At 34.5% G+C, this 25,384-nt stretch overlaps 6 protein-coding genes across 8 annotated transcripts; 4 read left to right on the top strand and 2 right to left on the bottom strand.

Annotated features, from left to right (window-relative positions):
- The first annotated feature begins 1,450 nt into the window (after positions 1-1,450).
- On the top strand, positions 1,451-3,049 carry LOC124847133 (alpha/beta-Hydrolases superfamily protein). Its single transcript, XM_047324545.2, has 2 exons — positions 1,451-1,924; positions 2,630-3,049. The coding sequence occupies exons 1-2, from the start codon at positions 1,576-1,578 to the stop codon at positions 2,950-2,952; spliced, it is 672 nt and encodes a 223-aa protein (XP_047180501.1). The 5' UTR covers positions 1,451-1,575; the 3' UTR covers positions 2,953-3,049.
- A 54-nt stretch (positions 3,050-3,103) lies between these two features.
- Positions 3,104-7,479, bottom strand: EML3 (Emsy N Terminus (ENT)/ plant Tudor-like domains-containing protein). 3 transcript variants are annotated; one of them, XM_047324542.2, is made up of 10 exons: positions 7,280-7,479; positions 6,232-6,449; positions 6,031-6,140; positions 5,686-5,923; positions 5,370-5,558; positions 5,230-5,298; positions 4,094-4,342; positions 3,914-3,982; positions 3,763-3,826; positions 3,104-3,409 (listed from the first exon to the last, which is right to left on the bottom strand). In XM_047324542.2, the coding sequence occupies exons 1-10, from the start codon at positions 7,305-7,307 to the stop codon at positions 3,282-3,284; spliced, it is 1,362 nt and encodes a 453-aa protein (XP_047180498.1). In that variant the 5' UTR covers positions 7,308-7,479; the 3' UTR covers positions 3,104-3,281. The 3 variants fall into 3 exon arrangements, with proteins under 3 accessions (XP_047180498.1, XP_047180500.1, XP_047180496.1); XM_047324544.2 differs by lacking the exon at positions 7,280-7,479 and adding an exon at positions 7,094-7,273 and having other exon boundaries at positions 3,104-3,413; XM_047324540.2 differs by lacking the exon at positions 7,280-7,479 and adding an exon at positions 7,094-7,273.
- Positions 7,480-8,557: 1,078 nt separating this feature from the next.
- Positions 8,558-12,874, top strand: LOC124847128 (selenoprotein O). Its single transcript, XM_047324531.2, has 8 exons — positions 8,558-8,989; positions 9,061-9,170; positions 9,486-9,542; positions 9,632-9,931; positions 10,355-10,602; positions 11,256-11,562; positions 11,663-11,936; positions 12,382-12,874. The coding sequence occupies exons 1-8, from the start codon at positions 8,693-8,695 to the stop codon at positions 12,634-12,636; spliced, it is 1,848 nt and encodes a 615-aa protein (XP_047180487.1). The 5' UTR covers positions 8,558-8,692; the 3' UTR covers positions 12,637-12,874.
- Positions 12,875-15,121: 2,247 nt separating this feature from the next.
- LOC124847130 (RGG repeats nuclear RNA binding protein A-like) lies at positions 15,122-18,300 on the top strand. The gene is made up of 7 exons (XM_047324537.2): positions 15,122-15,499; positions 16,006-16,315; positions 16,400-16,465; positions 16,585-16,714; positions 17,255-17,410; positions 17,519-17,575; positions 17,915-18,300. Exons 1-7 carry the CDS (start codon positions 15,331-15,333, stop codon positions 18,092-18,094), a joined length of 1,068 nt encoding a protein of 355 aa, XP_047180493.1. The 5' UTR covers positions 15,122-15,330; the 3' UTR covers positions 18,095-18,300.
- Positions 18,301-19,977: 1,677 nt separating this feature from the next.
- On the top strand, positions 19,978-22,702 carry LOC124847141 (G-type lectin S-receptor-like serine/threonine-protein kinase LECRK3). The gene has a single exon (XM_047324555.2). It carries the CDS (start codon positions 20,070-20,072, stop codon positions 22,554-22,556), a length of 2,487 nt encoding a protein of 828 aa, XP_047180511.1. The 5' UTR covers positions 19,978-20,069; the 3' UTR covers positions 22,557-22,702.
- Positions 22,703-23,099: 397 nt separating this feature from the next.
- Positions 23,100-25,159, bottom strand: LOC124847140 (inositol transporter 1-like). The gene is made up of 5 exons (XM_047324554.2): positions 25,018-25,159; positions 24,838-24,908; positions 24,400-24,735; positions 24,208-24,315; positions 23,100-24,055 (listed from the first exon to the last, which is right to left on the bottom strand). The coding sequence occupies exons 1-5, from the start codon at positions 25,157-25,159 to the stop codon at positions 23,216-23,218; spliced, it is 1,497 nt and encodes a 498-aa protein (XP_047180510.2). The 3' UTR covers positions 23,100-23,215.
- Positions 25,160-25,384: the final 225 nt, after the last annotated feature.

The following is a 25,384-nucleotide window of genomic DNA, read 5'->3' as shown; positions in this document are numbered from 1 at the left end:
TTTCTTATTAAAAAGATTCTATATCACCTTAATAATAACTAAATTTAAAATTCAAATATTATTTAATATAATTTTATATTTTAATAATTATTAAAATATGATTTATGTTATAATAATAATTATATTAAAAATATAAAAATAAAATAATTAAAAATAAAAATAATAACAAAAAAGTAAATTATATTAAATAAAATATTTAATATATTTAAATATATTAAATTATATTAAAATATTAAATTAAATTAAATAATTATTAAAATTTAAATAATAAACAAAATTTTAAAACAGTTATTTATCAAATAATAAATAAAATTATATTAAATAAAATATTTAAATATACTAAATTATATTAAAATATTAAATTAAATTAAATAATTATTAAAATTTATATATAAAATAAAATTTTAAAAACATTCTTTATCGGATATGGATATCCGATTTATAACTTATCGGATATCTATATCCGATTAACAAATTTTTCAAAATTTTGTTTTTTTAAAATTTTAATAATTATTAAATTTAATTTCATATTTTAATATAATTTAATATATTAAATATGATTTTAAGTATTGTTTTTATTTTTATTTTTATTCTTATTTTAGTTATTATCTTTTAATTTTCTTAATAGAACTATTTTAAAAATATAAATTATATTTTATTAATTATTAAAATATAAAAATATAATAAATAATATTATAATTTTTATTTAAGTTTAACATTTATTAAATTTTAAATAAAAATCAAAGTATTAACATATTTTATAGATTTTAATATATAAATAAGCTTTTTAAAATTTTTATTTTTATTTAAAATTTAATAATTATTTAATTTATTTTTAATATTTTATTATAATTTAATATATTTGAATATATTAATTCAAATTTATTTTATTATTATTTATTATTATTTATTATTATTATTACTATTTTTATTATTATTTTTATGTTTTTATTTTTATGTTTTTAATATAATTATTATTATAATATAAATTATATTTTAATAATTATTAAAATACAAAATTATTTTAAATAATATTTAAATTTTAAAATAAATTAAATTAAATTATTATTAAGGTAGTGAATATTGTTTTTAATAAAAAAGAAAAGAAAATGAAAAAATATTTATTAAAGTTAAAAATAAAGTTTTGAAAAAGTTGGAGGTGCAGGATGATGATGAGATGTCAGAAGGATAAAATTGGAATTTTTGGAGGTGCAGGATGAGATCTTGGAGGTGTAGGATGAAACACTCCTACCAATTTGTTTTCCCTTCTTAATACAGCCCAACTTCACTTTAAGAAAAAAAAAAGAAGGAGAAATATAATTATTTTAAAAGAAAATTTGTTTTTATAAATTAATATCAAGAAGTTAAATTTTCAAGAAATTAAAATAAATTTATATATAAAAACTAAAAATTAATAAGTAACACGTTTTCTAAATTTTTAACTTCATTTTTCTTGGTGAGAGTGGTTTGGAAGCAGTGATGAGAGCAAAGTCATTATTATGAGAACATAGGTTCATATTAGAATTAGATAGGAAACGCTATTGAACTCATCTCCTCTTCATTGCGGTGGCTGTGATGTCAGAGAACTACTCGTTGGAGTCGTTCACGGTGGAAGGCAGCGACGGAGTGAAGCTCCGTGCGAGGGTGTTCAAGCCAAGAACAGAAGGAAATGGCAATCTGGGGATCGTTTTGGTGCACCCATATTCCATTTTGGGTGGTTGCCAGGGTCTCCTCAGAGGAATCGCTTCTGGGTTGGCTCTCAATGGTTACACCTCTGCCACCTTTGACATGAGAGGTGTTGGCAAATCCACCGGCAGGCCTTCTCTCACTGGCTTCGCTGAAGTTAAGGATGTCGTTGCTGTCTGCAACTGGCTCTCCAACACTTTCTCTCTTCCCAGGATTCTGTTGGTTGGTTCTTCCGCAGGTATCGTTTCCCATCTCTCAGATCAGATCTGTCAAATTCATCGCCCTCCCCCCTTTTCAATTTTCTCGTGTCAATCTATTTCACGCGATCCGCTCTCTCGAGGAACACATCTTCCACCTACCACTAAATATGAGTGTGGAAAAAAGTTGCTTCCTTTAGTACATATTATCTTCTTTCTTTTTATAATCTCTGAACTGTTTGTTGTCTGCTTCAAGGGAAAAAACTCAGTAAAGGGTGTTGTTGCTTTAAGCAATTAAGTGGAAGTGCTTTTTATATCTTAATGTATCAATTGCGTGATGCATTAGCTCGTAGCTGTATGGATAAAATTTTGGGTATTGAAAGTTTTTGCTGTTTGTGTTTCGGATCTGTGATCTCAAAAGTTCAGTGGCAGCTTTATCTACTGAGGTTTCTAACCCTGTTGTAGGACTTGAAAAGGAAGTATGTTTTTGGTTCCTGGTTCAGATATAGACCCATTTCAGAAGATGCTTTCCATTTAAATTAAATGAGAAACTTAATAGGATACGTGCTTGAGTTTACATGAGCTGCTAAGTTAGACTTGTGCATGCTTCTTATCTGTGACAGTTTCCCCTGTCCATTTCACAAACTGCAGTAGGTGATGTAGTAATTCGCACCATGTAGCATGGCTGCATCTATGTTAAAGTCAGAAAGAATTGTCATATATTTAAGCTGTTTCTTTTACTACAGGTGCACCTATAGCAGGGTCTGCCGTTGATCAGATTGAAAAAGTCATTGGCTATGTTAGCATAGGTTACCCATTCGGAATGACTGCCTCAATCCTTTTTGGACGACACCACAAAGCCATCCTACAGTCCCCGAAACCAAAATTCTTCATTATGGGAACGCAAGATGGATTCACAAGCGTAAAGCAGCTGAGAAATAAGCTTAATTCTGCAGCAGGACGTGTTGAAACACATCTAATCGATGGTGTTGGTCACTTCCAAATGGAAGGGCCTGCTTATGACGCCGAGATGGTGGATCTCATCATTAAGTTTATTGCATCACTGTGAAGAAGACATATAAGTAATTGCTGAGTGTGAATTGCATCTCTATTGGGATTAATTTGTGTACATAATCTGACTTGTTAAATCTGCATATTAAACTCTTGATGTGTGCCCCCTGTTCCGCCTTCTAAATCAAAGGAATCCGATATAGACAGAATAAGCATAAAAAACCATGCTTTCATGATTTGTAATTTACATGTTACAGCTACATATCACCAATTTCTATAAAAGAAAAATAACATTTGTAGTGCACTGCTTAACATAAACGATAAGAAAAGAAAGTCACGATAATACACATAGCATGTTATGATAGCCATGCGGTGTTGCCAACATAGCTAAAATGGAACACTAGCTCGTCTTGGTAATTTATCGCCGTCTGACCCATCGAGGACTCTAACACCGCCTGGATTATGCTGTTGTTTCTTCCAGTGTTTTTTCTGATTCAAAAAGGGAGGTTCTCCATCTGGCTTAAGCAAGAGAGTTGAAGGAACATAAAGTACGAAAGACAATTGTGATCAATATTCTAAAATGGAATAAGTTAGTCAATAAGGAAATACAAAATACATGTGGGATTTCATCAAGAAAATTATATGCTAGCAAGAAAACAAAGAAAAGAACCCACGCGTTATTCACAGCCTTGTATTTTCTCATCATATAACTTGACCACTGTAGTGGCAAAAAAGTTCATAAAGAAAACCCCACTCCCCAACCCGTTTTGCTGGTCTACTAGCAATATCCAAAAATTAGGATAAAACAGAATGTGGTGAAAACTTTAATAATTATACATGAACAAATTTCTAGTTACTTAGTTATTACCACTTTCTTCGTCAGACACATCTCCGAGCCTGGCAATTGCATTAACAAGAGCCTCTTCATGTTCCTACATTTCAAAAGGAGAGCTATCATTATTGTAGCAATTAAAGATACACAAAATAAAGCTGGAACTAAGAAATTGCATGATACCCACTTTTAGCATGTTCTTTGCTTTCTCCATTTCAATGGGATCAGGAGGATTGGCAGTGAAAACCTTTTCAACCTGTTTTGGTTCCATTCCGATAGTTAATATTAAGGAGCCAAATATTTGTATCATACAGAGTAACCAAATCTAACTAACAAATTTGGAAATTTCTATTGCATGTGCTTATACCTCCTTGATAACTGCATCTGTATGGAGTATCCTAATATTATCTGTAGGATTTTTCCTGCTCGCATTTTGTGATGAAATCGAATCTTTCTTAGGCTGAACCTTTGTCATTCCCCTACCTCTTCCAGCACCAGCAACTCCACCATGAGACGCAGACTTCTTCAATCCTCTTCGCGGAGCAGGCTGGCCAACTTTACGAGACAGAGATATTTCAGGATCTTCACCCTCCCAACGAATGTCTTCTGGAGATATCTGCCATATTGAATAAATACTAGACAGTAACTAGGATTTCATCATTGATTGAGTTGATATTTAGCAACAACGACACACTCTTAATACTAAATGATAAAAATTAATTAATAGAAAAGTAGAGACAGGAAAATCCCTTACTATAATTGAAAATCTAATACATTTTTTGCACAAAAAATTAACAAAAAAAGTAATAAATAATGGATGCAATCAATAAATCAAGAGACCAAGCTTATTTATATTTCTTTGTGCCAAATTGTGACAGACTAAAAGCATTTTTTTTAACAAATGAAAATACAAGACTTCCATTTTTTTTGGTGTACACTGGTGGCAACGGGACCAACCTAAGTCTTCATGCATCTATTCCAATCCCCACGACCTAGTGGTGACCCTCATGAAAATAGAAGGATTTCGTTGTATTACAAAAAAAATCTCAACAGAACTGTATTCAAAGAAGTAACAATATTGTCAAGTTAGCATGTCTCGAGAACATGAGGCTAAAGATGAATCACAATATGTTATAAGTTACAACATCAAGCTTAGGATCCCAATACACAAAACTTTGGAGCGGAGGAGTGGCCTGATTTTTGTTTTTAAAAAATTACCCCACATATACTGGAAGTTCCATTTGTTTGCATCAATTAAAATACTTAGAAAGGAAATCATCAATGCCAATGCTGATCCATGATAGCATCCTACCCCGAAGGAATGAGATTATGAGACACATGATCAGCGTGGGAAATGTAGGACATGCGAAAACTATAAGTTTACTTGTCAAGAGAAAAATATTGCTTCCAAAGAAAAGAAAAAGGCAAGAGAAAGCTAGGTCTAAATGAATGGTATGCTATTATAATGAACATGAATTCATATTTATATTGCAACAATTTTACCTCCTTTAGATTGACCCACTCCCATGTTTCATTTGCTGAATTCATATCATAGACCAAAGCATGCCGTCCCTACAAAATATTTAAATATAAATATCAAAAAGTCTGTGCTCCTCAGTTTTTATAGTATGCTACAAACGCACCTCAGCAGCATTATAATCAGTTATAACAGCTTCATAGAAGTGGTTGTCTTCTGGCCACCTTGTCCAAACCTTCCTTCCAATACAAGGATCATAAGAAGCTCCTTCAACAGGTCCTTTAGCTGCAAAAGCACCAGAAGATTTCCCCTGATTAGTGACCTGGCTTCTGCTTGTAATTCCTGATGAAGGGAACTATATGGACTTCAGTGAAATGCACGAATCAATGTTTTTTTATTTTTTTCTTTTTTGAGAATGGGAAACAATGACCATAGAGGAAGTGTAACTCATTTTCTTGATATCATAAAACCAAAAGGCTTACTGTTTTTTGCTTTTTGGTCTGCGTTCCTGATGGAGTTCCATGCTTTAATGTGGATGATGATGGTTGCACAGGTCGACGCACTGTGGGAGATGGTGCACCCAAGGGTAATGACGCCATAGATTGAGATGCCTTCTGTTTCTTACGAGATGCCGAAACGGTAGGGCTGGTATTGCGGTTGTGAACTTGTTCAGCAGTATATACAGTTCCAGATTGGAGGCCATTTCCCTTTCTCCACTCCCTAACAGCACAACTGGTTACACCCCACATTGAAATGCACAGCAAACCACGGTTTGCTCGATGGTATACAGAAACTTCTCAGTAGAATATGACAAAATATAATATGACCTTATCCTGTGAATCATGTCATCAGAATTGACTCTTGATAGAAGTTCTCTGTGTTCTTCATCTGATACTCTCAGCTCCTTTCTAAGCTCTGTAATTAAACTTTCTTTTTCCTGAAGTACACAGGAACAACAAAAAAATCATCGTCAATACTATCCAACATACTTTATAGAATGACAAACCAATGAATCGAGACAAAATTACCCAAGTGACAGCGTCGGATTGAGCTTTAAAAGCCCGCAGGACAGAGGCGTATGCTTCTTGTTCAAGGTTATGGATTTGTGTTTCCAAGTCATTGTGTATCCTAGGAAATGAACCTGAGCCTATGATTGCTGATCTTCCATTTCCAGTTACAGTAGCATGATCTGGATATTGAAATCTATTTTTCCGTTGATGGGAAGGAGGAAGATCATCATCTGTTCCTGTTTCATATTATGAAAATTAATAAGCAAAATGTTCAGTCATGTCATCAGTCATCACACAATTGAAATGTTCACTCGTATCGTTCCGATATCTGAGAAAATTTATAATGGTAAAGCACATCATTATCACCATGTCCGCATTCAACATTGTGCACTATATTGTACTGGTACGTGTTTGTAAAAAAAATTATTGTCCTGTCTCCTTCTCAGTTGGAACAACTTTCTCCAACATTTGGATAATACGAAAATCACTATAAATGTGTTGGCTTGAAGGATTTAACATAAATGACACAAAATGGTCTTTTAAATGAAGAGTGGAGATCATAATCATTGCATTGCATGAGATGGAACTTGAGATTAGTATAAAGGGGGGAGAAAATAAAGCTATTCAGGTGTCCTACTGCTACTGAACACATGCATATATTGTTGTCAGTAACAACAATAATTCCTACATGTCAACTTAGCCATTCAAAATAAATAGACCAAAATTCTAATTGTCAAACAAAGGTCCAAACTCATTCTAGCCACTGTCTATCCTACAACTTCTTCTCCCATATAGCAAAGCAGCTGCAGTTATTCTGAATATTGAGTCAAACATATCAGATGAAATTCAAAAGTTGCAGTTTCAGATAACAAAGTTTTACCTTCCAAAAAGTAACATTGCTCAATCCAGTCCAATGTCATTATAGAAACACAACACAGGGTAAACAAAAACACAGGAAATAAAGGTAGGATAGGGTTTGGTGGCCACCTAGAAAAGACACAACACAACACACTCTACCTAAAAATAAAACCCTAGAGAAAAAAAACAAACTTTTGAATTAACCCACCACTGCTATCGGAGAGATCAAATTCCATACCGCGCCCCAAGCGACAGATTTATATAACCTATCAATTAACCTTCCGTCAAGCACGCGTTCCTCAATGCTGTTAACAATCGAAAAACAATAATTGGGAACAAAACGGTCCAATTCGTACTCCACTCAAAAATAATTTTGAATTCAGGAACAAAAGAAGTATTTTTGCTTCATCGATTTTCTTCCCCTAATTAATTTGTTAGTATAGAAAATTATACCTTTCATTTAAAAATTACTATTAATAGGATAGATTTTAAATAATTAACAGAAAGATTACATAATTATTTTGAAGTTAACAATAATTATACGACAATGGTATTAATAATGTTATAATGAGAATTGTGGTAGTAATTATAATTATAATTAATTGATATTAATGGTAATTGTCTCAAGTAATTCAAAAGAATTATTATGATATAATATCTGGAACATTGTAACATTGACAACAATTGTTACAAATTTAATATGTATAATCACAAAATGTTACTGATATTTGGAGATGATAACAAAATTCAATAGCAAATAACAACCATAACTATTCTGATGAAACAATTATAACTTTTAAAAATGTACGATAATTACATAAATATGGATGAATTAAATTAACTTTACCCGAGTTTGAGATTCAATTCGACGATTAACCTGTTTACCAAATAATTGAAGTTGAGTTAAAATTTAATCCGTTAAATAAACGAGCTTAATTTGAATCATGCACAGTTATGGTTGCATCAATTGGATTTATAGAGAGATTTCAATGCTTCTCTGTATTAGGACATTCATCAATAATGTAATTAAAATATTAACACTTATTATAATTAAAATATAAATAGCTAAAATTACATGTTTATGATAATTAAATAATACAATCGGTATATTTAAATTCGAAGTTATTATTGCCAACATGAAAACCCAAAAGCTTAGTTAAACTTATAAATAATTATAACGAAAGTATTAACTCATACTATGTTTTTATTTAACTATTTTTTATTTTCACTCTTTCATTTTATTTTATTGGTACGTGGACTCATGCTATTCACGAATGATAACCTTGCTTATTATTTTATGTATATGATAATATATAAAAGAAGGTTAACCTCCAAAAAAGAAAAAAATGGTTATATATAAAGAAAATAATTTTATTAAGGTTGTCTAAATATTTTTAAAAATAATTTTGTGATGTATTTGTAAGGTTGAATTGGTATACGTATAGTATACGTGTGGTGTGTGATGGAGAAGAAAAAAAGAGGAAAAATGTTAATTTGAATTGAAAAAAGGGTTAGGGATTTTGGGCACGGCATCGCATCCCATCCCATCACACCCTACCGGACCGAATGCGCGAGAACGGTTGACCCGAAACCATATCATATTCATATCATCAACACGCATATGGGAAGAGCGCTGTTACTCACCCACACCCACCTCTTCTCTCCCAAATCTCTGTTTCCGCTCTCTCTCCGCCACCGCCCCACCGCCACCGCCACCGCCACCGCCACCAAGAGGATTTTCCATTTCTGCCCTCCGCTTGCATGCCGCTCCATGGACGACCAGTCTTCTATCGACTCCGTCACCCAACGCCTCAGCAATCACAATCTCCATAGATTGAGCCTTCAAGATCTCAAATGGGACCATTCCTTCGTCAGAGAATTACCCGCCGATCCCCGCTCCGATTCCTTTCCCCGAGAGGTCTCTTCATCCTTCTCCTCCCTTTCCATTTCCGCATTTCCAATTCCTGATTTCTATGTTTCTCCTTTCAGGTCCTGCATGCTTGCTACACTAAAGTCTCGCCCTCTGCTCCGGTCGAAGACCCTCAACTTGTTGCCTTCTCCCAACCAGTTGCTGACCTACTCGATTTGGACTATAAAGAGTGAGTCGGTTACTTGCTTGCTCATTCATTCCTTCTGTGTTTATGTTTCTTAGCTATGTTGATCTTCAAATTTTCCATTCCATCGCAAACATACCTGCACTATATAGGACAAAATCTTTGCTCATAACACAGAGGCTGAACATCATAAACACTTTTAATTTCGGTTGTTACTTTACTTATGAGGATTGTATTTTGACAAAAACTTTTTTCACTCCGATTGGACTTCCTCGTTTTTTTTTTTCAGTCTCTTTTGTACGCAAAAGTCACGTGCTTTACTTGTGTACCGATTAACCATTCTTGTTATTTGAGTTTCAGATTTGAGAGGCCAGATTTCCCCCTTTTCTTCTCTGGAGCATCGCCTTTAGTTGGAGCGTGAGTGCTGTAACTATGTCTGTGGGTTTTTGAGACTGTCGATAATGCTACAAATGCGCGTGATTGTGATTGATCCCTCTTCTGTACAGGTTGCCTTACGCTCAGTGCTATGGAGGGCATCAATTTGGTATGTGGGCTGGGCAGTTGGGCGATGGTCGGGCAATTACGTTAGGGGAGATACTGAATTCAAAGTCTGAAAGGTGGGAACTGCAACTCAAAGGAGCTGGGAAGACTCCTTACAGTCGCTTTGCTGATGGACTTGCGGTGCTGCGCAGCAGCGTCAGGGAGTTCCTTTGCAGTGAAGCAATGCACCACCTTGGGATACCAACAACTCGTGCACTCTGTCTTGTGACCACTGGAAAGCTGGTCACTCGAGACATGTTCTACGAGTATGCTTGCTGAACTTTCACTAATGCCTTTACGGTATACTATTGTTAAAATGTCCCGAACTTGTTCTGATAATTTAGAATTCCAGCCTCTGTTTAATTAGATGATGACCAACTTGGCAAGTTCTAATTTTTGAAATTCCAAGGTTCAAATAATTAAGGGTAGAGTTAATCCTTTTTTCTCCTATACAACTTAAATATAATGAAAATATTGTGTATGTTAGCATTTTTGGTACTTCTTGACATTTTAGTGTCATATGCTATGCGTAGTGGTTGCTGAGAGCGGGGGGAGGGGAGTTTGTGGGAGTTCAAGATGAATTTTAGTTTTATGTGATGAATAACTGGAATTTTACTTTGGTTTACGGATTTGTATCTTGCACATTTTAAATTAATTACATGAATAAATTGTTGATATTGAACATGCAGTGGCAATCCAAAGGAAGAACCTGGTGCAATTGTTTGCAGGGTCGCCCAATCTTTCCTACGTTTTGGGTCATACCAAATACATGCCTCCAGAGGTGAGGAGGACCTTGGCCTTGTCCGTGTTTTGGCAGACTATACTATCAAGCACCACTTTCCTCATATTGAAAACATGAGTAAGAGTGAAGGCTTATCTTTCTCCACTGGTGATGAAGATCATTCTGTTGTAGACCTTACTTCAAACAAGTATGCAGGTATTATTTATTTTTTTGGTAAAATTAATGGTGACTTTTTTTTTACCTTGAGATTTATAATGAAGGAAGCATGGTTATTCAGTTTGAAGTTTGATCTGAATAAACACTTTTGAGTGGTTATTTTGTAGTTTGCTTAAATTGCATGCACCAGGTAATTGTGAGCATAAGCTAGGTTATGTATACTGGCTTCTGCAATGTAAACAGAAAATTGACAAAATTATGGAAAAAATCAGAAGACTTTGTTTAAATGACCTTATTATGGTGAAATAATTCCTTCTTTTTTTTCTGTTGTCAGTTTCTTGGGAGCTTTAAAAAAATCCCAAAAAAGAAAGACGTTACCTAACATGGGCCGAATCCCTTTCATAGATTAGTTCCTGAGTTTCAGAACCTAATATATTACTAAAATAACCATACGAGTTGAAACATGATGCTAGTTAAATAAGTTAACTCTGCCTGCCAACGTACTAAACGTAATAATTCCATATTTTAAGGCAACGAGATGTTACAGTTTAACCCAACATCCACACTAGTGAATTTTTTGAATCAAGTTAAGCTCATCTCTTCTGGATTATACTGCTGTCTTCATCATATTTTCATATGAAACTTGAATGCTGACTATGTATCCCTTCTATTTAATGGTGTTTTTTGGTCAGCATGGGTGGTGGAGGTTGCTGAGCGTACTGCTTCCTTGATTGCTAGATGGCAGGGGGTTGGTTTCACTCATGGTGTGCTGAACACAGATAATATGAGTATTTTGGGTCTTACGATAGATTATGGCCCATTTGGATTTTTGGATGCTTTTGATCCTAAATTTACCCCAAATACTACAGATCTTCCAGGTCGAAGATACTGTTTTGCAAACCAGCCTGACATTGGTTTGTGGAATATTGCACAGTTCACAACAACACTACAAGCTGCTCATTTAATAGATGAAAAAGAGGCTAACTATGCTATGGAAAGGTAGTAGTAACACTTATGCTATCCTTTTTTTTAACTTCAGAGGAGAAAATAGGATTGAAATTACCTTCGAATATTTCACCTGATTGCTGTTTTGTTTCAGATATGGAACAAGATTTATGGATGATTATCAGGTTATAATGACAAAAAAGCTTGGCCTTCCCAAGTATAATAAGCAGCTGATTAATAAACTTCTTACCAATATGGCTGTTGACAAAGTCGATTACACAAACTTCTTCCGAACACTTTCAAATATTAAAGCAGACACAAACATTCCAGATGAAGAGCTGTTAGTCCCACTAAAGTCAGTACTGTTAGATATTGGTAAAGAGCGTAAGGAAGCATGGACCAGTTGGTTGAAAACATATATACACGAGGTACGGTTATTTCATATCTTTTCTTTTGGTTAAGATCCACCTGTAGTAAAAGAAAAAAGGTATGTTGACTGATTTTGAGCGTTGATTGTGTCTTTTCTTCTCTTTATCTCTGGGTTTGCATTTGCAGAACCATCCCCGTTTGTTCTTTGATTTCTTTTCTCATGCCCAAAAGATCTAGTTTGTTCCACTTGCATCACATAAATTGACTTTTACATTACTTACCCTGTCTAGCACATTTAAAAGTTTCAAGTGACAGAATCTTGGATCGATAGAGGTGAAATTCATGGTCCATTTATCTTTATTAGCTACCTATTTTGCAACCTTTTCCATTCAGATTTCAGAAGAACGAGCAACGACTGAGTTAATAGTTGACTTGCATATTATTGGGCTTTTGCAAGATATGTTGTGGTTTTGTCACCTAACATGATTACTTGTGGTATCGCAGCTGTCTACCAGTGGCATTTCGGATGATGAAAGGAAGACATCGATGGATGGGGTGAATCCTAAATATATACTAAGGAACTATCTCTGTCAGACTGCTATTGATGCTGCAGAAACGGGTGATTTTGGAGAAGTCAATAGATTGCTGAAATTAGTGGAGCGTCCTTTTGATGAGCAACCAGGAATGGAAAAATATGCTCGCTTGCCCCCAGCTTGGGCATATCGACCGGGAGTATGCATGCTTTCTTGTTCTTCTTGATAATATTCCGGATACCAGATATAGGTCAAAATCAAAACTAAAAAAAATTACAAAAATGAAAACATAAACTCTAGGAAATAAGAGGAAAAAAAAATAGTGTGTTTGTATTATAGATTTAGTCTTTTACATGTTTTTCCTTATTTTCTATTTTTCTTACCGTTGTTTTTTTCTTCTTCTCATATTGTTCCCAAAACACTGCCCCGAGTATTGTATAACATGTACAATTCCAATTACGATAGTAACCGTCTCCAATTTAATAAAAACAAATTATACTCTTTAGAGAAAAATATTTAGTGATCGTTAAAATATGTTGAAGTATACACATTAAAAGAAATAATATTTTATTTATTTTGAAAATCAATTAATTTTTAAATGATTTTTAGAAATATATATTTAAATAAGATCATGTTAGATATTATTAAACTATTAAATATGATTGATATTATTTAAGAATTAAAACGATAATTTATCTAAAAAAAAAAGTATAAGTAATTTATAATACATTAAATAAATGGGTAAAAGAGTATATATATATATATATATATATATATATATATATATATATATGAAATAGTATTATTTTAAGAAATAAAAGTAAAATTAAATATATTTTCCTAAAATAAATAAATGAGTAAAATAAAAAACAAATAAATTAAAGAATAAATTAACTCTTTAGAATCATGTAGCATAACAAATAAATATATTAAAATAAATTAATAATGTCAAATAAGTAAACATTTATTATTGTGAATAATTGTCAATAAAACTCGACTCATTTTTGGTTCACTTAAAACCCGACTCATTTTTTGTTCACTTAAAACCCGACTCATTTTTGGTTGAACCCGTGGTGAGTTGTGTTAGACTCACCAACTCATCTAATTTAATTAAATTATTTGTTATTTTTTGTTTCAACATTATTAATTAGCATTTTTTATTATATTGTAGATGAGGATAAAAAAAGATGTTTTAAGAGAGAAAAATATTATAAATTTATCTAATCAAAACTTTAATATTTTAAATGGACAAGTGATAATTTATTTAGATTTAAATTAACAAAATTATAATTTTTTATTTTAAGAAAAACTTATAATTGAGTGAGTCAGTGAGTCAACCCATTTAACCCATTAACCCGCGGTGAGTCAGGTCGGTTTCAAATTTTGTCAGCTCGCTAATAAGTGAACCAAGTTGGGTTGGCTCACTAAATAACCAATGCCTGGGCCGAGTCCGATTGAGTCGATTACTCGTTTTGACAGCTCTACTTAAACATAACCAATTAAATAGAAATTATAAATGATAAAATTAAGAATAAAAATAATAATATAGAAGTATATTTTTTATTTTTAGAATAAATCAATCTAAAATTAAAATAAATAGATAAAAGGATAAAACATGTAGTTACAAAATAAATATAAATAAAAAATAAAATTAACATGTTAAATAATAAAAAAAAAAATTTTTGAAATATGTCAACAAAATAAACATAAATAATAATGTAAATTTTTATATAATTTTTTTAGTAATTTTTTTATATTATAATAATCTTGCAATGTTTTTGAAAAACTTTGTTTTTAATTTCAGGTATTTTTTTCCTTCAAATACGCTGTAATTATTTTAAATATTTATTTTATCTTCTCTTAATTTTATGAAAAATAAAATGTATGCACCAAATAATGTTTTAAAGTATATTTAATCTATTAAAATTAAAATTGTAGTCATTAATTTTCTTCTTTTATTTTCGTTTTTTTTAATATTTCACCTCTGAAAATACTCTAATGATAAAGAACTATAAAAATATATTCATATTGACTCTGGTTAAGCAGTCTATGTCCACCCCATCCATACTTAACAAAATTAATTTGTGTACAGAAAGACTTTAACTTTTTTAATTTAAATTTCTTAAAAAAACTTGAGATTAATATAATTCACTATAATTTTGTATATTAAATACAAGTATTTTTTTTTTGTATAAAAAGTAATTCTACTGGAGTGAGACAAAATCACACGAAGAAAAAAAGTATTTTTCCAGAGCAATTTAGAACAATTACATAACATAATAAGATTCATTGGAATTTGGTGGTTGGTAATATTATTTATATCTGTAAGCTTTATAATGAGCAAATGAACAAAATGAAGAAGGGTGGAATCATAAATTTCAAAGGATCATAATCAAATCAAATCATATTATTTAATTGCTTTTGGAGGAAACATTAACTAATTTTACAATGGTTAGCAGTCTTTAATAATCTCTAAATGACCAAATAAATAAGAAAAAGATAATGAATTTAAATATTTAAACTAAAAAAAGGAAAAGGAATATCACATTTAGAATAGTAAAGATTTTTAAATGAAATATTTAAATAGAATCTTAGTTATTTTTGGACACATTAATGTTCCAGGACCAACATTTTTTTTTTTTGAGAAGCCCATGAAGGACTTAACGTTGCGTTTCAGTGCTTAATAAATTGGGTATTTGGGTTTGGGATGAGGCTCTTCTCTTGTTACCACAGGGCGGCTAGGGTTTTACTTATCTTTTTTCTCTGTTGTGATCTGTTTTATTTCTTACTAGACTTCACTGAGAAATTAAGATGGAAGAGTTGTTGTTGATGAAATGAGATAGGGTTTAGATTGAGATTCTGATTGAATTGGCGTAACACATAATTAGGGTTCTGGATTAAAGAGGGATCGGTGACCAAAATGGCAAGCATGAACCCTTTTGATTTGTTGGGTGATGACGCAGAGGACCCATCTCAGCAAATTGTGGCTGAGCAGCTCAAGGTTGTCACTGCTGCTCCTAAGAAACCTCAGACGCAGCCCAACAAACCTGCTCAGCTTCCTTCCAAGCCAACCCCTCCTGCTCAGGCTGGTCTGTTTTCTTCCCTTCTTCTTTTACTTTTGCATTGGAATGTGCAATCTAACACATTCTTTTGCGGTTTTCCTTCGGTTTGAAATGTTTGTACTTGCACTCCTTCAATCTGCATCTTTGATTTGATTTTCTTTCTGCAATTTGTCGATTTTCGTTTTATTTGGGTTGGGATATAATTAAAGCGGGCGATAAGGGCTGGTGTTCACATAGCCGGATAATTCTTTATTGGTGTTGTTTGCACACCGGGGGCTTTGAAGTTCTTTGAATGGATGGAAGATTTAGTTCTGATTGATTCTTAATTAGGATTGTAGTTTTTATTGAGAATATTTTTCTCATTTCTTAATATCAATTTTTCAATGGTAACCGTTGAAGTCCATGAACATGGTTTATTTATGATCACCTGAAGTCTATTTTTTTGTTTGTGTTACTGTCCGCTATCTTATGTGCTCTCTGTTGATTTGTTGTTCATTCATGTTTTTGTGTTAATTTTCCTTTTCTTGTAATAGTGAGGGAGGCAAGAAGTGACTCTTCACGTGGTGGACGTGGTGGTGGACGTGGAAGTGGACGTGGTCGTGGCCGCGGAGGCAGTGGTTTCAACAGAGACTACTCCAATGATGATAATTCATTTCCTCCCCATGCTGGTCAAGGTGCTCTTGATGGAGAGAGTGGGAGGTCTTCAGAAAGGTCTGGCTATGGTGGGCCTCGTGGTCCTTATCGTGGTGGTCGTGGGGGACGTGGAGGTTTTGGTGATGGGGAAGCTGGTGAAGATGGGCAACCACGACGAGTCTATGAACGTCGCAGTGGGACTGGACGCGGGTAAACATGATACTTGTAGCATATTTCTGGCTTGTTGAATAGACTTTTCGCTCATGTATTTAATATAGCTTGTTCTATTTGCAGAAATGAATTCAAACGGGAAGGTTATGGGAGAGGGAACTGGGGACTACCAACTGATGAACTTGCCCAGTAAGCGCTTCTTTTGGGACCCTGCACTACCCTCTGCGCATGATTTCTGCTTAATACTATTTTGATGGATTTTTATTGATGCTTGTTCTGTTCCTTTTCCTCTTTTGAATTTTACTTAGGGCAACTGATGAAGTAAATGAAACTGCTAAGAATTTTGGCGAAGAAAAGCCTTCAGGTGATAATGATGTTGCTGCTGATAACAAGGAGAATCCTGCTAATGAGGCTGAACAAAAAGAGCCTGAGGATAAGGTGATTGTTCAATTTGGTTTCAAGTGCTTTGATTTTCTCTTCATCTGCTTTTGTATCATTTTTTTTTTTACTTTTTCTGTGGACTCTTTTGTTTCAATTATATAACTGAACTAAAATGGAATCATCACTTTGCATGTGACCATCGATGTAAAGTGAGTTACAAATTGTAGGAATGATAATCCAATAAAGTTTAGCTTTGACTTTAAGCTATGGGTTCTCACTCATTGCTTAGGATGCTTTATTCTTTATTTGTTTTTGTACTAATGTTATTTCTGTGCACATCTAAATCTTAACCTTGGGTTTTCAAAATTCCTGTGATAGTTCACTCGTTATTTATACCTCGGCAGAAGAAAGTCTCACTTTGATTATTTTCTTTGATTAAAAATTGATAATTTTCCTTTTCAGTTTTGGGTTACATCTGCTATTGTATCCATGTGTATTTTTTAACAATATACTCTTTTATTTTTATGATTGTATGTGGAATTTCTTGATTAAAGCTGGTTTGTTTTAACGCTGAATTGTATTTTTCCTTTTGGATAGGAAATGACTCTGGAGGAATATGAAAAAGTACTAGAAGAGAGAAGGAAGGCTTTGCAAGCACTTAAAACTGAGGAGAGAAAGGTGGATACCAAAGTTTTTGAATCCATGCAGCAGCTGTCAAACAAGAAAGACAATGATGACATCTTTATTAAGCTGGTGAGGTTTATGACTTTATGATTCCATAATTTTTGTTTGTAATTTTCATATTTAATTTGTTGTATAGCTTATGATATCCTTGACACTTGGAATTTTTCTTCTTTGAAGGGATCTGATAAGGATAAGCGCAAAGACACTCTTGAGAAGGAAGAGAAAGCCAAGAAGGTGTGACTTTGTTGCTCTTGTCTTATCTTTACTGGTGAATTACGTCATTTCTGTTTGTTTTAAATTGTCACGACTTGTACTTGTCTCCTTATTGATTTTATTTTACTGCTTGTGCTATTTTTTCATTGGATTGTATGGATTATGGTTGGAAACTCTTTTATTTTTTTTGTTGTTTTTGCTTCCATTTCATCCTTGTGATGATCTGTAAGATTGGCAGCTTAAATGTGGTATATTTCTTCATTATTTTTGAATGTTGTGCACATGACCCTGTTTTTTTTGTCTTTTACATACATTTTGTTGACTTTATCCCATTCTGTTTATTGGATTTCATGCTACTAGTCTGTCAGCATCAACGAGTTTCTGAAGCCACCAGAGGGTGAAAGCTTCTACAGCGCAGGTGGACGTGGGCGTGGTCGAGGACGTGGTGCAAGAGGTGGTTATGGTGGCTATCCAAACGCCAACGTTCCAGCTCCATCAATTGAAGATCCTGGGCAATTCCCTACTTTGGGTGTCAAGTGAGCATTTCAGTACTGTGCTGACATTTTTATGTACCTTGTCTCAATTTTGGTTCTCTGCTTTGAAGCAGGAAAAAAAACTATGGTAATTGGATTTCCTGTATGGGCAGGTTTTTAATTTAATTTAACGTCTTAAAATGTAAATTTAGATTGTTTCTTTGTGCCCCTTATTTCCTTATATAGACGAAACGCATCCCCTGTTATGTTTTACTTTTAGGGTCATTTTGCATTCCGGCTTAGACAAAACGAGGCTAGACCCCCTTTTCCTCGTATTTTAGATTGAACGCGCTTCTTTTTCTTGAATCTTTGTTTCGTATCAAGAACAACGCAAGGCCCATGTCAACAATATTCATTAAGTTCTCTGTTCAAAACCGGACAGCACTTTAAGCGTTTAAAAGGATATTGTTGTTTATTAATGGTTTAGTTGTCAGCACTTGCATTGACAGGCCCGTCTTCTTTTGGAAAAGGATTGGTGGACATTAATTTCCAGTTAACAGTGAGTAAAATAGGAATGTGTGATATAATTTTGGTGTAATAGAAAAAGATGGGCAGAAATGTTAGATGTTGATAGTGTACGTTATGTGAAGTTCTGTATCCTGATGTGTCTTTCGTATGCTTTTACTTTCTTCTTTTGTACTAAAAAAATGTCCTCTTTTGTGGCACTAATTTGAAAGGTGAGGTAGGGTGGTCACCGGCCATTCAGCTACCCAAGTTTGTACTATTATTTTATCTGTTTTTAATTTTTTTAAAAAAACAAAATTGCTTATAAGTGATGTTTTGAAAAAATTTCTTCATTGTCTACGGCTTAAACTAGCAAAAGCTGCAGAATGGTAAACTAGCAAAAGCTTAAATTATAAAGTTAGATTGGGAATGATTGAATGGGGTGGCATAGGTAGCCAATTGGATACATTGTAAAATCGATAAATTGTTAATCTTTTAGAAGACAATTTATCTGTTGATTACCATAGTAGTGAGTTAACTCGTATAATCACTGTTTCATAAGTTATATGAATAAGAATTTTGTGTTATATAAAAATTCTACAATGTTTTTTCTTTAGCGGTCAGTCTTACAAAAGTTTTACAATGTATACGAGAAACTAAATTATACACTTAAACATGTGCATATTTTTATCTTTATAATAATTATTATTAAAAGTCATCAATCATGAATTGTGTTGAGTAGTTTCAGAAGTTATACTCCGCGTGACTTTTTAAGTGATAATAAATGTTAGAAAATGCATTTAAAATATAATGTGATTTAAAAGATTATATTATATAAGCAAAGGGAACCTTTTATGTTTAATAAATACTTCCGATTGATGGTAAATTTGGTGTCTATGTCACGGCAACGATCATATCAATTTACATCTAAGAGAGCAATTCAAACTTCCTATTACCTTTGAAAGGTGGACAAATCGTAATAATCAATAACTAAACCATGATGAAATTTGGAAGCGTAATTTACACCCATTTGCTTTTCAAAGTATGGACCACACTAACGTACTCTTCAATTCCCCACTTCATATTTTCCAAATATATTGTTGAATTTTAAGTTATTACACATACATACATGTTTGAATTTTATAAAAGACTAATTTTGTGTGGTTTTTAAATTTGACTATTGGTCTTGGGTGCGCATACTATAAAGAAAAGTTATATGAATACTTACAACTTCATGTTAATAATATAACAGTATATATTAGTACTTTAAACTAAACAAATAAATTAAAATACTAGAAAAATTATTTTTCAAACAGTTCTTATTATTAAAGAAGTCAATGCTGTATAAACACGCTTTCATGCAAAGAAGCAGCTCAACTTTACTGATATTTCAAATTCAAAGTCAGTTTAACGTGTCGTGCAAATTGAAGCAAGAATTAATATAGCACTTCCTCTCTCAGTTTTAGAAATTACCTGGAAGACTTGATCAAATGATACTGTTCTGCTGAATAGTCAGAAGTGCGTTTCAAAAACATAGCATGGTTTCTTCAAATTCCAGTTCCAATGCATCTTTGCTTTGGTTCCACCCTCAAGCAAACATGAGTGCTACCAATGTTGTTATTTGTGTGATCACTGTTATCCTTCTTCCTTTGTTGCAACTCTCACTCGTCTCTGCCTCTGCTAAGACTAATGTTAGCATCGGTGATACCCTTATTGCAGGTAATGAGGGTGCTCAATGGCTCTCTCCATCAGGAGAGTTTGCATTTGGATTTCATCAGCCTGAGAGTTATTCTCTTTTCTTGGTTGCCATAAGATATCAAAACATACCTCGTACCTCTTTCATTTGGTATGCAAATGGAGACAACCCTGCTCCTAAAGGTTCGACACTAGAGCTCAGTAAAAGCAGAGGACTTGTGCTGAAAAACCCTCAGGGTGTTGAGCTATGGACATCGCAGCTCATATCAGGTACGATTTCCCATGGACTAATGAATGACACAGGCAACTTCCAGCTTCTAGGTGAGAATTCACAGATTTTGTGGGACAGTTTCAGCAATCCAACCGATACCTTGGTGCCAAATCAAATCATGGAGGTTAAAGGCCCGCTTTCATCGCGTCAGAAAGAGACCAACTACACACGAGGAAGGTTCCAATTTCGCTTGCTTCCGGATGGTAATGCTGTGCTTAATCCTATAAATTTGCCTACCAACCGTACTTATGAGGCTCACTACATCAGTAACACTTATGATTCCAACAATACAACGAACTCCGGTTTCCGAGTGATGTTTGATGATTCAGGATTTTATGTATTGAAGAGGAGCTATGAGAGGGTTTATATTACCAATCCAAATGATATGCTCTCTACTGATTCCTATTACTATAGAGCAACCATAAATTTTGATGGAACTTTCACCATATCCCGTTACCCGAAAAGTGGAGCTTCAAATCCAAGCTGGACAGTTATAAAGACATTGCCAGAAGACATTTGCATGAATTTGGAATCAATCACTGCTGGTAGTGGGGTCTGTGGATTCAATAGTATCTGCACTCTGGAAGCTGATCAAAGACCTAAGTGCACATGCCCAGAAGGCTATTCTCTTCTTGATTCAACGGATGAGTACGGCAGCTGCAGACCAAATTTGGAACTCGGTTGTGGAGGAAGTGGACAAAGCTTGCAGGAAGATATGTACTTCATGAAGGAAATGGCAAATACTGATTGGCCTAAATCAGATTTTGAGTTGTATAAACCTTACAACTCAGAGGACTGCAAGAATTCTTGCTTGCGAGATTGCTTATGTGCTGTTTCTATTTTTAGAGATGATAGCTGCTGGAAGAAGAAACTGCCTCTCTCAAATGGAAGACGGGGTGGAAAAGTTGAGGCATCTGCTTTCATTAAGTTGAGGAAAAATGATGCCTTGTCAGATAGTCCTTCAGATTCATTCATAAAAGAGAAGGAAAATGAAAAGGATCAAGACAGTTTGGTAACTGTGATATCAGTCCTTCTAGGGGGTTCTGTCTTTTTGAATCTCATGGTGATCACTGCAGTATGTATTGGTTTACCCTTATACTACAAGAAGAGAAGTTCTACAAATAATACTGTTGCAGAGAGCAATTTGCGCAGTTTCAGCTTTAGAGAGCTTGTGCAAGCAACAGATAACTTCAGAGAAGAATTGGGAAGGGGATCTTGTGGCATTGTCTTTAAAGGAAAAACAGATTTGGCCACTATTGCTGTCAAAAAACTGGACAAGTTGCTAAAAGACAGCGATAAGGAATTCAAAACAGAAGTGAATGTAATTGGCCAAACTCATCACAAAAACTTGGTTCGCCTGATTGGATATTGTGATGAGCTAGAACACCGGATTCTGGTGTATGAGTTTATGAGCAATGGCACTTTGGCAAATTTCCTTTTCGAAGATTTCAAACCTAGCTGGAACCAAAGAGTCCAGATTGCCTTTGGGATATCGAGAGGGCTGGTTTACTTGCACGAGGAATGCTTCACCCAGATCATCCATTGTGACATAAAGCCTCAAAATATACTTCTTGATGAGCATTACAACGCAAGAATATCAGACTTTGGATTGTCAAAGCTACTAATGATTAATCAAAGCCGCACAGAAACTGGCATTCGAGGAACAAAAGGGTATGTTGCACCAGACTGGTTCAGGAGTGCGCCGATCACAACCAAGGTTGATGTCTACAGTTTTGGTGTGCTGCTTCTGGAGATCATTTGCTGCAGGAGAAATGTAGATGATAAGTTGGAGATGGATGAGAAGGGCATTTTAACTGACTGGGCTTATGACTGCTATAGGGATGGAAGAATAGACATTCTGGTTACAAACGACGATGAGGCTATCAATGACATAGATAAGTTGGAAAGGTTTGTGATGGTAGCTATTTGGTGCCTTCAAGAGGATCCCTCTCTCAGGCCAACAATGAAGAAGGTGATGCTGATGCTGGAAGGAATAGCTCCAGTCACAATTCCACCAAGTCCCTGCCCTTATGCCTCTGTTACTGTTAGCTGCGGCTGAAAAACAGTTTCATTTTATCTCTTGCTTTTTCGTGATTTTCTGACTATATGTTTGCTGTTCATTTTAATTCCCCTTGTATATGCAGCTGAGTAGCTTCTCAAGGATAAGAAGTGTTACAAAAGTAATTAAATAGTGGTAATATAACACATTGGCTCAGCTTTGCCATACAGTAGTACATGTTTGTTTAACTTTTGAAAAAACTGCAGACATTATTAGGTAGAATCACAAAAATGACTGCTGTATCTTTATAATATACCTTTCAATCCAACTTACCCAGAAAAAAAAAAGGGCCCTTATCTTGTAGAAGTGTGTTTTAAAGACATTAACGTTTTTATGTTTTCTTTGTTAGAAATGTTAATTGAAAGGAAACTGTTTTTTTAAGGTTACCGTTGATTAATTTATAACTGTTGAATATAACACAGCTGCTTAAACATCTGGAACTGAAACGAATATGATCATATGTGAAGTATGATCTTTGAGCAATGTCAGAAAGAGAATGTATATAACAGAGAGATCTCACAATAAATGAGCAAAACGATTCGACATTAGTAACCCAAATAAAAATATCTTTCCAAGACTTTGAATTAAAATTTCAAGGACACAAAACATGGATAACTCAACAGAGAGGATGAGCTTGATTGCTCAGATTGGTACAATAACTAGGAACTCAAAGCTGCTTTCTCAGCAAGGCTTTGCACGTTTTTGTCCTTTCCATGGGCTCTCTCGTTCCAAACGTTTGCCACTTCTTCAAACGTCAACCCTTTGGTCTCAGGCATCAAAAAGATCACAAAAACAATTGAAATGGCTGATACTCCCAAAAGAATCATGAAACTCTGACCAAGCCCTATGGCATCAACCACGGAAAGGAAGCTGGTGGACATTATCACACTGCAAATCCAGTTGACGGTTGCCGACATGCCACCACACAAACCCCTATACTCCTGAGGATAAATCTCTGAGTTCACAATCCATGGCATAGGACCCATTCCTGGGGCATAGAAAAGAATATACAAAACCAAACCCAAGATAGCAATCCATCCAAGTGTTTGACTTGCGTTGCCATGTCCCATGAGGTAGCAAGTTGTGGAGAGAACGACCAAAGACACAGTCATACCAGACAAACTAGAAAGAGCGAGCACTTTGCGCCCAACAATGTCAATGAGGTAGATGCCTAGAATTGTGGCTGCTGCGTTCATGCCAGAAACAATGAGGGAGAGGAACAAAGCGGATTCGTTTGATCTGAAGCCAGCCATCTGAATGATTATGGGGCTGTAGTACATTATGATGCTGATACCACTAAGCTGCTGAATAGCCTGAAGTCCACCCCCACAAATGAATGCAGATCTAATCTCTTTCTTCCTGAAAACATCACTGTACTTCACTTTCGCCTCACTCTTGCGTTCCTGTTCCAGGAGTTCTTCCAGAATTGCAATCTCGTCCTCCAACCGGGGTGATGAGTAAATCTTAGAGAGCACACCAACTGCTTCCTCTTTCCTGTTCTGTAATAATCAAATTCAAATTTGTTCATCAATCGAAGCAAGGATTTAGATATGAAATGGATTGAAGAATTACAGATATGATTTTGCAGGTAAGAAAAGAAAATCACAAAGTCTGTGATTTCTAAGTGATTTATTTGTGGGAATATTTTTACCTTCATGTAAAGCCATCTGGGGGACTCTGGGAGAAAGGCCATGAGGACAAACTGAAGAACTGCTGGCAAACTTGCAACTCCAAGCATCCAACGCCATGTTCCAGGAACCTGGATAATTTAAAATAAGAAATTCACAGACAGTTTAATCATAAACATTTGTAATTGGGCAAGCACTGAGGTAGAATGAAGTACTCTGGTGAGGCCAAAATTGATGACATAGGAGAGAAATTGTCCAGCAGTAACCATAAGAGTATTTGCGCTCACTAATCCTCCTCTTATTTCAGATGGTGATACTTCTGCAATATAGACAGGAGCAGTGACAGAGGCAGCACCGACACCCAGACCCACCAGAAATCGACCTGCTATGATCACGTAAGGATTTGGTGCGGTCGCCATTACTACTGACCCTGCGCCAAAGCATATGTCTGCAATGATAGTTGCACTCTTACGTCCCAAATTATCATTGATCACACCACCAATCGCAGCACCGAATATTGCACCAATCAACGCCATCCCAACTATCACTTCCTGCATCACAAAATCATCATTTTTTATATGCTTCTTTTCCCAAACTTAACTATCTACTGTATTAACATGTTGATTAGTATTTAATAGTATTTAACATGATACCTGAAGAAAGCTACTATTCCTAACCACCTCGAAATCCTCTTTTATGTACAGAAGAGCACCTGACACCACGCCTGCATATTGCATGCATGCATGCAAACATGTACCAACGTATGAAAATGTTGCTATGGTAATACTAGTGTACGTATATATATAGTTTTTATGTATAATAATAATACGCACCAGTGTCGTAGCCGAACAGAAGACCACCTAGGCCTGCGGCGAAAGTGATTCCAAGGATGTAAGGATTCTGGAAAAGAGCGATTTTGCGTTCAGGATGCATCTCCAAGTAACTGGAGCTTCCTGCTTGCATGGACATGCCCATTTCTGCCGCCATTTTTATTTTTGTGTTATTATTCGTCAGTTTCAATTGATGAAGAAGTGATTGAGGAATTGAATGGTGAAGTGATGATGATGGTGACGATTGCATGAACATTTTTATAGACCTTGGAGGAACCAAATTTGAAGGAAATGCATTAAGTTCTGAACAAACAAAACTGGTATGAAACAAAAGACAGGTAGTTGTTGTGTCTGTTTTTAGGTTAATAAT

Source organism: Vigna umbellata, chromosome 8 (genome assembly GCF_029865625.1).
Source record: "Vigna umbellata cultivar VRB3 chromosome 8, Vumbellata_1.0, whole genome shotgun sequence".
Lineage (NCBI taxonomy): Eukaryota > Viridiplantae > Streptophyta > Magnoliopsida > Fabales > Fabaceae > Vigna > Vigna umbellata.
The sequence above is the reverse complement of the archived record's forward strand: the minus strand, read 5'-3'. Positions and strand labels throughout refer to the sequence as shown.

What these genes read in the sequence shown, in the direction of transcription:
- LOC124847133 (XM_047324545.2), top strand. Translation starts at nt 1,576, where the DNA reads ATGTCAGAGAACTACTCGTTGGAGTCGTTCACGGTGGAAGGCAGCGAC. An exon ending in GTTGGTTGGTTCTTCCGCAG is followed by an intron (nt 1,925 to 2,629) that starts GTATCGTTTCCC and finishes CTTTTACTACAG; the next exon opens with GTGCACCTATAGCAGGGTCT.
- EML3 (XM_047324540.2), bottom strand. Translation starts at nt 7,133, where the DNA reads ATGACATTGGACTGGATTGAGCAATGTTACTTTTTGGAAG. An exon ending in GACATGATTCACAGGATAAG is followed by an intron (nt 5,924 to 6,030) that starts GTCATATTATAT and finishes TTGTGCTGTTAG; the next exon opens with GGAGTGGAGAAAGGGAAATG. An exon ending in CAGATGCAGTTATCAAGGAG is followed by an intron (nt 3,983 to 4,093) that starts GTATAAGCACAT and finishes GAACCAAAACAG; the next exon opens with GTTGAAAAGGTTTTCACTGC.
- LOC124847128 (XM_047324531.2), top strand. Translation starts at nt 8,693, where the DNA reads ATGGGAAGAGCGCTGTTACTCACCCACACCCACCTCTTCTCTCCCAAA. An exon ending in CTCGATTTGGACTATAAAGA is followed by an intron (nt 9,171 to 9,485) that starts GTGAGTCGGTTA and finishes TTTGAGTTTCAG; the next exon opens with ATTTGAGAGGCCAGATTTCC. An exon ending in TGAAAACATATATACACGAG is followed by an intron (nt 11,937 to 12,381) that starts GTACGGTTATTT and finishes GTGGTATCGCAG; the next exon opens with CTGTCTACCAGTGGCATTTC.
- LOC124847130 (XM_047324537.2), top strand. Translation starts at nt 15,331, where the DNA reads ATGGCAAGCATGAACCCTTTTGATTTGTTGGGTGATGACGCAGAGGAC. An exon ending in ATGACATCTTTATTAAGCTG is followed by an intron (nt 17,411 to 17,518) that starts GTGAGGTTTATG and finishes TCTTCTTTGAAG; the next exon opens with GGATCTGATAAGGATAAGCG. An exon ending in AGGAAGAGAAAGCCAAGAAG is followed by an intron (nt 17,576 to 17,914) that starts GTGTGACTTTGT and finishes TCATGCTACTAG; the next exon opens with TCTGTCAGCATCAACGAGTT.
- LOC124847141 (XM_047324555.2), top strand. Translation starts at nt 20,070, where the DNA reads ATGGTTTCTTCAAATTCCAGTTCCAATGCATCTTTGCTTTGGTTCCAC.
- LOC124847140 (XM_047324554.2), bottom strand. Translation starts at nt 25,159, where the DNA reads ATGGGCATGTCCATGCAAGCAGGAAGCTCCAGTTACTTGGAGATGCAT. An exon ending in TCAATTTTGGCCTCACCAGA is followed by an intron (nt 24,316 to 24,399) that starts GTACTTCATTCT and finishes TAAATTATCCAG; the next exon opens with GTTCCTGGAACATGGCGTTG. An exon ending in CCAGATGGCTTTACATGAAG is followed by an intron (nt 24,056 to 24,207) that starts GTAAAAATATTC and finishes TGATTATTACAG; the next exon opens with AACAGGAAAGAGGAAGCAGT.